General features: G+C 42.8%; 1 protein-coding gene across 1 annotated transcript in view; it reads left to right on the forward strand.

Annotated features, from left to right (window-relative positions):
* Positions 1 to 13,952, forward strand: part of LOC106591157 (protein kinase C epsilon type) — a 264,664-nt gene that overhangs the window by 173,595 nt on the left and 77,117 nt on the right. The window contains exons 8-10 of the mRNA XM_045724752.2: positions 1,800 to 1,890; positions 2,106 to 2,323; positions 3,028 to 3,201. Of these exons, the coding sequence (XP_045580708.1) occupies positions 1,800 to 1,890; positions 2,106 to 2,323; positions 3,028 to 3,201 (483 nt within the window). The remainder of the gene's footprint in view (positions 1 to 1,799; positions 1,891 to 2,105; positions 2,324 to 3,027; positions 3,202 to 13,952) is intronic.

The following is a 13,952-nucleotide window of genomic DNA, read 5'->3' on the forward strand; positions in this document are numbered from 1 at the left end:
GATAGAGTGATTATGGATATAATTATACTGGATAGAATTATACTGGATAGAATTATACTGTAAAGAATTATGCTTGATATAATTATACTGGATAGAATTATACATCATAGAATGATTATGGATATAATTATACTGGATAGAATTATACTGGATAGAATTATACTGGATAGATTTATACGGGATAGAATGATTATGGATAGAATTATACTGATAGAATGATTATGGATAGAATTATACTGAATAGAATGATTATGGATAGAATTATATTGGATAGAATGATTATGGATAGAATGATTATGGATATAATTATACTGGATAGAATTATACTGGATAGAATGATTATGGATAGAATTATACTGGATAGAATGATTATGGATAGAATGATTATGCATAGAATGATTATGGATATAATTATACTGGATATAATTATACTGGATAGAATGATTATGGATATAATTATATTGGATAGAATGATTATGGATAGAATGATTATGGATATAATTATACTGCATAGAATTATACTGTATAAAATTATGCTTGATATAATTATACTGGATAGAATGATTATGGATAGAATTATACTGGATAGAATGACTCTGGATAGAATGATTATGGATAGATTGATTATGGATAGAATGATACTCGATAGAGTTATACTGGAGAGCATAATACTGGGTAGAATGATTGTGGATAGAATTATACTGGATAGAATTATATTGGATAGAATGATTCTGGATAGAATTATACTGGATAGAATGATTATGGATATAATTACACTGGATAGAATTATACTGGATATACTGCTAATGGATAGAATTATACTGTATAGAATTATACTGTATAGAATTATACTGGATATAATTATACTGTATACTGGATAGAATTATACTGGATAGAATTATACTGGATAGAATTACTCTGGATATAATGATTATGGATAGAATTATACTTGTTAGAATGATTATGAATATAATTATACTGTATAGAATGTTTATGGATATAATTATACTGGTTAGAATGATTATGGATAGAATTATACTGGATAGAATTATACTGTATATTATTATGCTGGACGAAATTATACTGGATAGAATTATACTGGATAGAATGATTATGGATAGAATTATACTGGATAGAATTATACTGGATAGAATGATTATGGATAGAATTATACTGGATAGAATTTTACTGGATAGAATTATACTGTATATTATTATGCTGGACGAAATTATACTGGATAGAATTATACTGGATAGAATGATTATGGATAGAATTATACTGGATAGAATTATACTGGATAGAATGATTATGGATAGAATTATACTGGATAGAATTTTACTGGATAGAATGATTATGGATAGAATTATACTGGATAGAATTATACTGGATAGAATGATTATGGATATAATTATACTGGATAGAATGATTATGGATAGAATTATACTGGATAGAATTATACTGGATAGAATGATTCTGGATAGAATTATACTGTATAGAATTATACTGGATATAATTATACTGTATAGAATTATACTGGATAGAATTATACTGGATAGAATGATTCTAGTTAGAATGATTCTGGTTAGAATGATACAACATGTTCATGTTAAGTGCTGAAGTGCCATTAGTCCAACATCTAGATGTGGTAGAGCAGGGGTGTCGAACTCAGGGGTCTGGTTGTTTCACACCCCTGTGGTAGAGATGTGTTAGAGAAGGAGAATGATTGGAGGAGGATGATGATGATGATGATGATGACGGTGAGATGATGATGATGGTGATCATGATGTTTCTCTCCATAGATAACACAAGAACCCCAGCAGCCGTTACCATGTACTCCCCAGGCAGAGGAGGACCGATCCAAATCAGCCCCCACCTCCCCATGTGATCAAGGTACACACACACATCTAGTGCAATGGACATGCTGACCACTTACTTCAGACATCACACCGATACCCAGGTTCAAGGAGTAAAATCATTTTCACATTGAATTCATGGATTCTGCATTGGAGGGTTCCGGGGAGTGATTTGTTGTTCATTTCCACCCCTGCCCATACACAGAGGAGCACACTTGTATCACTCCTTTACCTCTTTGGTTTCTCTACCAGACCTGAAAGAGTTGGAGAACATACGCAAGGCGCTGTTGTTTGACCAACGTGGACAGGAACACAAGTCGGCCTCGTCATCTTCTTCCAGCAAGGTGGTGGTGGGCTCAGAGGGGGGCGAGCCCCGGGAGAATGGAGAGCTCAAGACTGTCCAGACCAAGAGGATGACGCTGCAGAACTTCCTCTTCATCAAGGTCCTGGGCAAAGGCAGCTTCGGAAAGGTACAGTACTATCTGACTCTCTGACTGCCTGCCTGTCTGACTCTCTGACTGTCTGTCTGTCTGACTTTGTCTGTCTGTCTCTCTGTCTGTCTCTCTGTCTGTCTCTCTGTGTCTGTCTGTCTGTCTGTCTGTCTGTCTGTCTGTCTGTCTGTCTGTCTGTCTGTCTGTCTGTCTGTCTGTCTGTCTGTCTGTCTGTCTGTCTGTCTGTCTGTCTGTCTGTCTGTCTCTCTCTCTCTCTCTCTCTCTCTGTAAGCACTCTCTTTCTTTCTATCACTCTAATTGGTTAGTAATCATCCCCTCCCATTGATGATAAGAGCTGTCTGCTCTTCCATTGGACCAGTTGTTGTAAAGAGTACTTTGTGATTGGTGTTTTTTTTGGTTGGTTGGTTGGTTAGTTAGTTAGAAGTGGTTCAGTATATCCTCCTGAATCTGTCTGTCTGTCTGTCTGTCTGTCTGTCTGTCTGTCTGTCTGTCTGTCTGTCTGTCTGTCTGTCTGTCTGTCTGTCTGTCTCTCTGACTGACTCTCTGACTGACTCTCTGTCTATCTGTCTGTCTTTCCTCTCAATTTAATCAAGTGCAGAAAATGAGTCAGTGGCTTGAGTGTTGTTACAGTAGTAGTGTGTGTGTGTGTCTGTATGTGTGTGTCTGCGTTTATGTGTTTGCGTGTGCATGTGTATGTTAACCTCTGCGGTTCTTCCCTGTAGGTGATGCTGGCTGAGCTGAAAGGGACAGATGAGGTGTATGCTGTGAAGGTGCTGAAGAAAGACGTGATCCTGCAGGATGATGATGTGGACTGTACCCTGACAGAGAAACGCATCCTGGCCCTGGCTAGGAAACACCCCTACCTAACCCAGCTCTTCTGCTGCTTCCAGACCAAGGTAGGATACAACCCTACCTGACCCAGCTCTTCTGCTGCTTCCAGACCAAGGTAGGAAACACCCCTACCTGACCCAGCTCTTCTGCTGCTTCCAGACCAAGGTAGGAAACACCCCTACCTGACCCAGCTCTTCTGCTGCTTCCAGACAAAGGTAGGAAACATCCCTACCTGACCCAGCTCTTCTGCTGCTTCCAGACCAAGGTAGGATAGATCCCTACCTGACCCAGCTCTTCTGTTGCTTCCAGACCAAGGTAGGAAACACCCCTACCTGACCCAGCTCTTCTGCTGTGTCATGACGTTGGCCTGTGGGTAAGGTTTATGACCCCCCCATAAATACCTTTCTCCCTTCCCCTCTCTTTCTGACCCTACTGAAGGACTTGAATAGCCTGTGTTAAATATAGAGAGTCTGGGAACATCAAACAAATGGGGAAAAGGAACCATATTTTGGTAATAAAACCAGTTGGAAATATGCTTGGGAACGTAATGAGTATGGATGTCAGTTCGGTTGTCATCTGAGACATTATGACTGATGACAGGACGACATAAACTGTACCTGAGAAAGTATACACCCTCTAGTTATCAGAGTAACATGGAATTGTTATGCAATTGAAATGTTTGATATTGAAATTGTTTGTTAGGAGATTAAATGTAATTTTAGCTTCCAAATGAGAGAATTGGATTTTCATAAGGAAACTGCCCTGCTTGATCAGTGGCCCACCCCTGTGAAGAGAGAGGGGTTATAAACGATGAAACACATCCTTCCCCCTCTCCACTATATAAGCCTTTGACGAAAAGATAACGTTGTTCCAGTACGTGAGGTCTGCAGCCTCTACGTTAGAAGGACACACGTCAAGTACAGAACTAAGCCAACCTCGGCGTGAGCTTTGGTGGCGAATGGTATGAACTTTGAGCTTATTCACTACAGAAGTGATACTTCCTAGCCGTTGAGTTAGCAGCGGCCGCTGTAGACGGGGGCTAGGAAAGGACGGACGACGGATCCAGTCTAACAGACAGACGAAGATACCACCACGTATCCAATTTACCACCAGAGACATTCTTCCGAGGACAGGAAGATCTGTTGGCCAACCCGGCCAGCATCTACGACCAATCTACCGAAGCGCAGCTCAGAGTAAATATTTATTGCATTTTCCTTTTCCAAATGGGCGGTAATTTAGAATGCATAAGATAATGTATTTACGATAGGAACAAAGAAACAGCAGCTATGCTAAGTCTTCCCGCTCTTTCATTCAAGCCCAACCCCCTTTCCTTTGTGTAACCAGCCATCATACAGGTTCCGTCCACCGGGACGTTTTCTGTATGACATCATTTGTATTCTGTGTATTTGTAATTCTGTGTGATTCGTTTATTTAGTAAATAAATAATTAAACCCAATTTTGTATTGCTGATTCAACTTGTTAGCCAGGGTTCGTGAAGATAGCCAAGAATTTACAACTTTCATTATGAGACTGAAAATAAGATAAGGGTTAATATTGACTGCTATCGATGTAAAATATTACTAAGTATTTTAAGAGTTTATTCGGAAGATAACGGCTCTATAAACGTTCTTCCGTGGTGCCCCGACTTTCTAGTTAATTACATTTACATGATTAGCTTAATCAGGTAATATTAATTACATAGAAAGAATTTTATAGGTTAGCATGTCATATCACTTAATCCGGCATAGCCAAAGACACGACAGCTGCTTCCAGACAAAGGTAGGAAACACCCTACCTGACCCAGCTCTTCTGCTGCTTCCAGACCAAGGTAGGAAACTCCCCTACCTGACCCAGCTCTTCTGCTGCTTCCAGACCAAGGTAGGATACATCCCTACCTGACCCAGCTCTTCTACTGCTTCCAGACCAAGGTAGGAACCAACCCTACCTGACCCAGCTCTTTTGCTGCTTCCAGACCAAGGTAGGGAGCACCCCTACCTGACCCAGCTCTTCTGCTGCTTCCAGACCAAGGTAGGAAACTCCCCTACCTGACCCAGCTCTTCTGCTGCTTCCAGACCAAGGTAGGATACATCCCTACCTGACCCAGCTCTTCTGTTGCTTCCAGACCAAGGTAGGAAACTCCCCTACCTGACCCAGCTCTTCTGCTGCTTCCAGACCAAGGTAGGAAACACCCCTACCTGACCCAGCTCTTCTGCTGCTTCCAGACCAAGGTAGGATACATCCCTACCTGACCCAGCTCTTCTACTGCTTCCAGACCAAGGTAGGAACCAACCCTACCTGACCCAGCTCTTTTGCTGCTTCCAGACCAAGGTAGGGAGCACCCCTACCTGACCCAGCTCTTCTGCTGCTTCCAGACCAAGGTAGGAAACACACCTACCTGACCCAGCTCTTCTGCTGCTTCCAGACCAAGGTAGGAAACACCTCTACCTGACCCAGCTCTTCTGCTGCTTCCAGACCAAGGTAGGAAACACCCCTACCTGACCCAGATCTTCTACTGCTTCCAGACCAAGGTAGGAAACACCTCTACCTGACCCAGCTCTTCTGCTGCTTCCAGACCAAGGTAGGAAACAACCCTACCTGACCCAGCTCTTCTGCTGCTTCCAGACCAAGGTAGGAGACACCTCTACCTGACCCAGCTCTTCTGCTGCTTCCAGATCAAGGTAGGCTCCCTGTGGCTCAGTTGGTAGAGCATGGTGTTTGCAATGGCGTTTGCAACGCCAGGGTTGTGGGTTCGATTACCACGGGGGGCCAATACGGGGGGGGGAAAAAAATATTTGAAATGTATGCATTCACTACTGTAAGTCGCTCTGGATAAGAGCGTCTGTTAAAAATGTAAAATGTAGGAAACACCCCTACCTGACCCAGCTCTTCTGCTGCTTCCACACCAAGGTAGAAATACCCCTACCTGATCTTTTCTGCAGCTTCCAGAATAAGGTTGGGACAAATATTAGTACCTCACATAGAGGAGTACACACACACACATATACAGTGCACACGGAAAGTCTTCAGACCCCTCGACTTCTTCCACATTTTGTTACGTTGCAGCCTTATTCTAAAATTGATTAAATAAAAAATGTTCCTCATCAATCTGTACACAATAAAGTTCAAAGGCACATGACAGCCCACTTGAAGATTGCCAAAATACACCAAAAGACAAGATTCTCTGGTCTGATGAAACCAAGATTGAAATCTTTGGCCTGAATACCAAGTGTCACGTCTGGAGGAAACCAGGCACCGCTCATCACCTGGCCAATACCATCCTTACGGTGAAGCACAGTGGTGGCAGCATCATGCTGTGCGGATGTGTTTCAGCAGCAGGGAATGGGAGACTAGTCAGGATCAAGGGAAAGATGAACGGAGCAAAGTAAAGAGAGATCCTTGATTAAAACCTGCTCCAGACTGGGATGAAGGTTCACCTTCCAACAGAACAACGACCCTAAGCACACAGCCAAGACAACGCAGGAGTGGCTTCGGGACAAGTCTCTGAATGTCCCTGAGTGGCCCAGCCAGAGCCGGACTAACCCGATCTAACATCTCTGTAGAGACCAGAAAATAGCCGTGCAGCGACCCTCCCCGTCCAACCTGACAGAGCTTGAGAGGATCTGCAGAGAAGAATGGGAGAAACTCCCCAAATATAGGTCTGCCAAGGTTGTAGCGTCATACCCAAGAACACTCGAGACTGTAATCGCTGCCAAAGGTGCTTCAACAAAGTACTGGATAAAGGGTCTGAATACTTATGTAAATGTGATATTTCAGTTTTTTTTTTTTAATACATTTGCAAAAATTTCTAAAAACTATTTTTTTCTTTGACATTACGGGGTATTGTGTGTAGATTGATGAAGGGAAAAAACGATTTAACCCAATTTAGAATAAGACTGTAATGTAACGAAATGTGAAAAAAGTGAAAGGGTCTTAATACTTTACGAATGCACTGTCAATACACACAAAAACACAATACACTCACAGTTGGATTGGCAGGTGGGCAGAATGACAGACACACACTGGTATGCTCAGACCACTTCTTGACTTACCTGTCTGCTTCTTGCCAACTAACATAGGGTTAAAAACCACCACAAACACACACAGGTACATTGACTGGAATGACCACTTATGAACCACTCCATAGACAGCATTTTCGCTGGTTGGGATTTAGGTATGATTGCCACTAAGTGGCAATATAACACCATAGTTGAAGAACACAACAGGACTCAATACATGGTAATTCAAATACAGCCCGTTTCAAAAATGTTCCTCTGGCTATAGTTACTGACTGTAGGGGGTATAGGATGGTAACTGGGTCGTTCCACCAATAGAATGGCTATGGTGCCTATAGTGTAGGATGATAACCGGGTCGTTCCACCAATCGAGTGCCTATAGTGTAGGATGATAACCGGGTCGTTCCACCAATAGAGTGCCTATAGTGTAGGATGATAACCGGGTTGTTCCACCAATAGAGTGCCTATAGTGTAGGATGATAACCGGGTCGTTCCACCAATAGAGTGCCTATAGTGTAGGATGGTAACCGGGTCGTTCCACCAATCGAGTGCCTATAGTGTAGGATGATAACCGGGTCGTTCCACCAATAGAGTGCCTATAGTGTAGGATGATAACCGGGTCGTTCCACCAATCGAGTGCCTATAGTGTAGGATGATAACCGGGTCGTTCCACCAATCGAGTGCATAAATTGTTGGATAGTAACCTGGTCGTTCCACCAATAGAGTGCCTATAGTGTAGGATAGTAACCGGGTCGTTCCACCAATAGAGTGCTTTTTGGGTAGTTTAATTTAGTCCGAAATAACTATTTATTACATTGTAATGTTTAACTAGGCAAGTCAGTTAAGAACAAATTCGTATTTACAATGACAGACTACTGGGGAACAGTGGGTTAATTGCCTTGTTCAGGGGCATTCGATCCAGCAACCTTTCGGTTACTGGCCCAACGCTCTAACCACTAGGTTACCTGTCGCCCCACTAGGTTACCTGCCGACCCACTAGGTTACCTGCCGCCCCTGCCATCATAAAGAGCTCAACTTCATAACAAACGTTTTCCACATTAAAATAACTACTTTTGGAATTTTGAACATGGTTTGGTTTAGTTAGAGCGCAAATGTATGTGAATCCAACTATTAAATAGTTTGAACAAAATATACACACATAATGTCACAAGGTCACAAAAGGCAGTCTATTTGTGGAACGACCCAAACATACGTATACGGCACACACTGGTATGAAGCAGACAAGATTTGACCCTGCTGTTGGGATTAGAATATTGAAGAATAGGACTTTATATAGAGTATTAGGTTTCACCCTGCTGTTGGATTTTAAATATTGCAGTATAGGATTTTATATGTGGTTTTAGTATTAGGTTTCACCCTGCTGTTGGGATTAGAGTATTGGGGTTTAGGAATTTATATATAGTATTTTGGAAAAAGCAAATAGTGAAAGAGTAAGGTAAAAGATTGGATAACCCTTTTCTCTCCCTCACCCTCTCACTCTCTCTTAGCATGTCTCTCTCACCAGCAGGGTCAAATAATAATAATCACAGTGGTTGTTCATGTAAACGTGTCAGCCAGCTCTGGGCCAGACCAACACTGGCACATGTCTATTAGCATGTCTCTCTCTCTTCTTTCTCTCTTTCTCTCTTTCTTTCTTCTCTCTCTCTCTCTCTCTCTCTCTCTCTCTCTCTCTCTCTCTCTTCTTTCTCTGTATCTCTCTCTCTCTAACACACACACATGCACACATGCATGCACAAGCACACACTTACCTTACAGAGCAGTTGTCTAGGTGACAGGAATGTGTTGTTTGTGTTTGGCATTGTTGCAGGTATTTCATGAGGGTCCTGATTCTTATCAGGTTTGATGTGTATTCCATATGCTGTCTGTTTTCCCTGCCCCCCTCCTTACATCCCCACTCCCCCACAATATGGACAGGAAGAGCATGAGGGCTTTGCATTTACCCATTGGAACCGTCACACTTAACCATGACCCCAGTTCCTGCTGCCTTATGTAACATTGGTTCCACATCAATTAAGAAGAATTATGTCCTATACTCATAAAACGGCTGCGTCTCAAAGGGGACCTTATTCCCTATATGATGCACTACTTTAGACGAGGTGCACTATATAGGGAATAGATACACTATGTAGGGAATAGGTACACTATGTAGGGAATAGGTACACTATGTAGGGAATAGATACACTATGTAGGGAATATTTACACTATGTAGAAATAGGTACACTATGTAGGGAATAGGTGCACTATGTAGGGAATAGGGTGCCATTTGGGATGGGGCCCTTGGAGAGAGTTTGGTGAGCAGAGCTGATAGGGTTGTTGAAACAGAAGGCCCCATACACTACAGGTTTACAGCATGACATGTGGCAAGGCCAGCGAGAGGGAAGGCCTCGCAGAGAATACAGTTGATAGACAGGAGACATCAGCGTATGTTGGAATGAATGTACAAACATGAATTAATTATTTGTCACTCTCTATACTCTGTCTCTTCCTTCTTCTCTTTCTGTCTCAGTCTTTCTCCCTGTATCTCTCTCTCTCTGTCTCTCTCTCTCTGCCTCTTCTCTCTCTCTCTCTCTCTCTCTCTCTCTCTCCCCCTCTCCTTTTCTCTCTCTTGTTCCTTCATTCCTTCGCTCCATTGCAAGTTCCCTCAATGGATAATTAACCAGCAGGCCTCTGATGGGATATTTGTGTCTTGGCTTGTTTCCTGCATGGTGTGTATGAGTGTGTGCGTGTGTTGATAGTGTGTGTGTGTGCGTGCATGTTTGTGTACTATTGGTCTGCTGTACCTTCACCAGTATCACTGGACCCTAGCCAAAACACAGCCGTGTGCCCCCCAACTACCACACACATACAGGCACGTGTACTATCACCCCCAACTACCACACACATACAGGCACGTGTACTATCACCCCCAACTACCACACACATACAGGCACGTGTACTATCACCCCCAACTACCACACACATACAGGCACGTGTACTATCACCCCCGACTACCACACACATACAGGCACGTGTACTATCACCCCCGACTACCACACACATACAGGCACGTGTACTATCACCCCCAACTACCACACACATACAGGCACGTGTACTATCACCCACAACTACCACACACATACAGGCACGTGTACTATCACCCCCAACTACCACACACATACAGGCACGTGTACTATCACCCCCAACCCACTATTACCTCAAACACAAAGAAAGGTAAAATGATGATGTCGCAGGTGTTGATTGAGAGACAGCGCAAGGGTGATTGACGGATTTTAAGACGTAAACTCTTAGCGACCCATGGTCTGAATCCCATCCTCCAGTCTTTATCACCGTAAGGATCACAGCCCTTATAAGCCTAATTACCACTCAAATGTAAATAACGTTATACAAGAGTTTTATGCAGAGCTTAGGCCCCGTATAGCTGCTTATGCTGCAGCACAGAGAGAAAGGGACAGGAAAAGAGAGAGTGCATGAGCAAGAGAAAAAGAGAGATAGAGAGAGAGAGAGGGAGGGCGGGCTGGCTGGCGGGGGAGGGAGGGAGGGATGGATGGAGGAAGGGAGAGAGAGAGAGAGAGAGAGTTATAGGGAAGGGATTATCAGACACGCCAAGTCAGCCTTGAGTAAGACAGTGTGAGAGAGAAAGGAGAGAGGGAGAGAAAGAAAGTGAGGGAGAGAAAGAGGGAGAGTAAGCTGGAGAGAGGGAGAGAGAGAGAGAGAGAGAGCGAGATCGGGAGGGAGGGAGGGATGGAGGAAGGGAGAGAGAGAGCGAGCTATAGGGAAGGGATTATCATACACGCCAAGTCAGCCTTGAGTAAGACAGTGTGAGAGAGAAAGAGAGAGTTGGAGAGAAAGAGAGTGAGGGAGAGAAAGAGAGAAAGAGGGAGAGAAAGAGAGCGAGGGAAGGAGAGAGAAAAAGAGAGGGAGAGAAAGAGGGAGAGTAAGATGGAGGGAGAGAGACAGGGAGAGAAAGAGAGCGAGGTAGAGAAAGAGGGAGAGTAAGATGGAGGGAGAGAGAGGGAGAGAAAGAGGTAGTGTAAGAGAGAGAGAGAGAGAGAGAGAGAGAGAGATAGAGACCATCATTGTACACCATTGTAAATACAACCCATATTTATGCTTATACATCGTTACAACACTGTATATATACATAATATGACATTTGTAATGTCTTTATTTTTTTGAAACTTCTGTGAGTGTAATGTTTACTGTTAATTTGTATTGTTTATTTCACTTTTGTATATTATCTACCTCACTTGCTTTGGCAATGTTAACATATGTTTCCCATGCCAATAAAGCCCCTTGAATTGAATTGAGAGAGAGAGAGAGCTAGAAGGAAGAGACTAACAGGCTCATAAGATCTGCTAGAATACAGACACAATCCCATATTACTACCTCCTTTGGGAGATCCAATTCAGACAACTGTTCATTATTGGAGCCTATGAAAAGACACAGCAGACCTGCCTCCTAGTTCTTGGAACTCCCCTCACCTTTGTTCTCTCTCCATTCCCCTCATTCTCTCCTAATGGCATCAGTGAGTGAATGGGCCTTCTCTTGGCCCTTAGCTGGGCCCTGGAGCCTGACTCTGGGTTGGAGGTGACTTGACAGCCCCCCCCGCAGGTTGATTATCGTTTTTTACTCTATTAATTGTGGCAGTTGATTGTAGTCCTCCTCTTCCTGACAGCTGTGCAGACAGTCAAATAGGAGCCTCGCCATCACCAAAACACACCCGCATGCTGGACGAGCTACAGACACACACACACACACACACACACACACACACACACACACACACACACACACACACACACACACACACACACACACACACACACACACACACACACACACACACACACACACACACACACACACACACACACACAAATACACACACACAAATACACACACAGATACACACAAACACAGACATAGACACATGTACTTTCCTGTAATGATGAAAGATAAGCTGCAGGGAGAGTAAGATGGAGGTAGAGAGACAGGGAGAGAAAGAGAGGTCCTTTGTCTTAATTTTTTGTGATTGAGACTGTTCCATGACTGGAGAGTCTTCCATTAACTGAATTGAATGTATGTTCTATCTTTAGTTATTTGTATGGTCACTCTACGGTCAACCGGTCGTTACAGTTTTTTACAATCACTTTGGCACTAATTTCAGAACCTTGATGTCATTTTTCACAACTCTAGACACAAAACTCACAACCAATGATCAAAATGCACAATTTTCAAAACTCTAACACTTTTTCCAATTGCTTGGATACAATACACATAAAGCTAAGATCATTTGTTCATTGAACTAAAATCATCTGTTCAAAATGACACAACTTAACATCAAAGTATTACCATTTCAAAATGCAATTCACACATTACATCTGAGATGACTGTCTATTCATTTCATTACAATGATCTAACTATCAATTGATACAACTGATCAAAATGATAAGTAACTGTTGCATTACTCTTAATGCAAAGTTTTATGGAAACTGACAAACAATATTCCATGTTTAGATCATGAAAGTTTCAAGATAATGAGATCCATTGACATCAATTACCGTAGAACAAATTGGACTACATTATCTATGGATGTAATATTTCATCATCATTCTTTATCAGAAACTGTTTCTATGGTCCCATGTACCACTTTTCCAGGCATGTTTTCAGATTTGACATTACTGTACACTTTATTAGGTACACCTATCTAGAACTGGGTAGGACCCCCTTTTGCCTCCACAACAGCCTGAATTATTCACGGTGTTGTACGTTAAGAGATGCCCTTCTGCACACCACTGTTTTAAATGGCTGTTATTTGAGTATTTGTGGCCTTTCTGTTAGCTTGAATGAGTCTGGACGTTCTCCTCTGACCTCTCTCATTAACAAGGTGTTTTTGCCCACAGAACTGCCGCTCACTGAAAGTGTTTTGTTTATCGCACCATTCTCTGTAAACTCTAGAGACTGTAGTGCATAAAAATCCCAGGAGGGCAGCTGTTTCTGAGATGCTGGAATCACCATGTGTGGCACCAACAATCATACCACTGTCAAAGTTGCTTAGATTACGCATCTTGCCCGTTCTAATATTTGGTCGAACAACAACTAAAGCTCTCTACTCTATATACTCTATATATTGAGTTGCAGGCAGCCACTTGAATCGCTGTTCGAAGAAGCAGGATATTTGCGTTAACATGCAGGTGTACCTAATAAAGTGTATGTATGCAGGCCCTTGTAATTGCTTTTCCAATACTGCCAACTCGTGACTGATGTTTGATATCACATTATGGTATGAGTATATAGTGAAATGAGTGGTATCCACCTACAACAACATAGCGATAACATGGAGCCGGCAGGTGATCCAGGTCACAATAGAGGTCAAGCAGTGGGAGGAGGAAGACGAGGAAGACATGGTGGTCAAAGGAATGGTAGGGGACAAGCACCCCTTCTGAGAGGTGGTCGTGGGCCTCGTTTGAGAGGTGTGGGGGAACGTGGTAGAGGACAAGGCCACGGACCAAGACAGTGGCAGCAACAGCAAAGAGTGTCCAATGAAATCTGAGCAATAGTTGTTGACCATGTCGTAAATCATGGCATGACAATGACTGAGGCAGCTACAATGATTCAACCAAACCTCAGAAGATCAACCGTGGCCTCAATCATCAGACCTTTCCGCAATGAGAACCGGTAAGTCTTCAGGATGCACTAAACATTAGGCTACTCTCAGTTGTCAAATGACTGTATACTGCATGCCAATGTGTACCACAAAGTATGTGATGTGACTAAATGTG

Source organism: Salmo salar, chromosome 01, assembly GCF_965601325.2.
Source record: "Salmo salar chromosome 01, fSalSal1, whole genome shotgun sequence".
Taxonomy (NCBI): domain Eukaryota; kingdom Metazoa; phylum Chordata; class Actinopteri; order Salmoniformes; family Salmonidae; genus Salmo; species Salmo salar.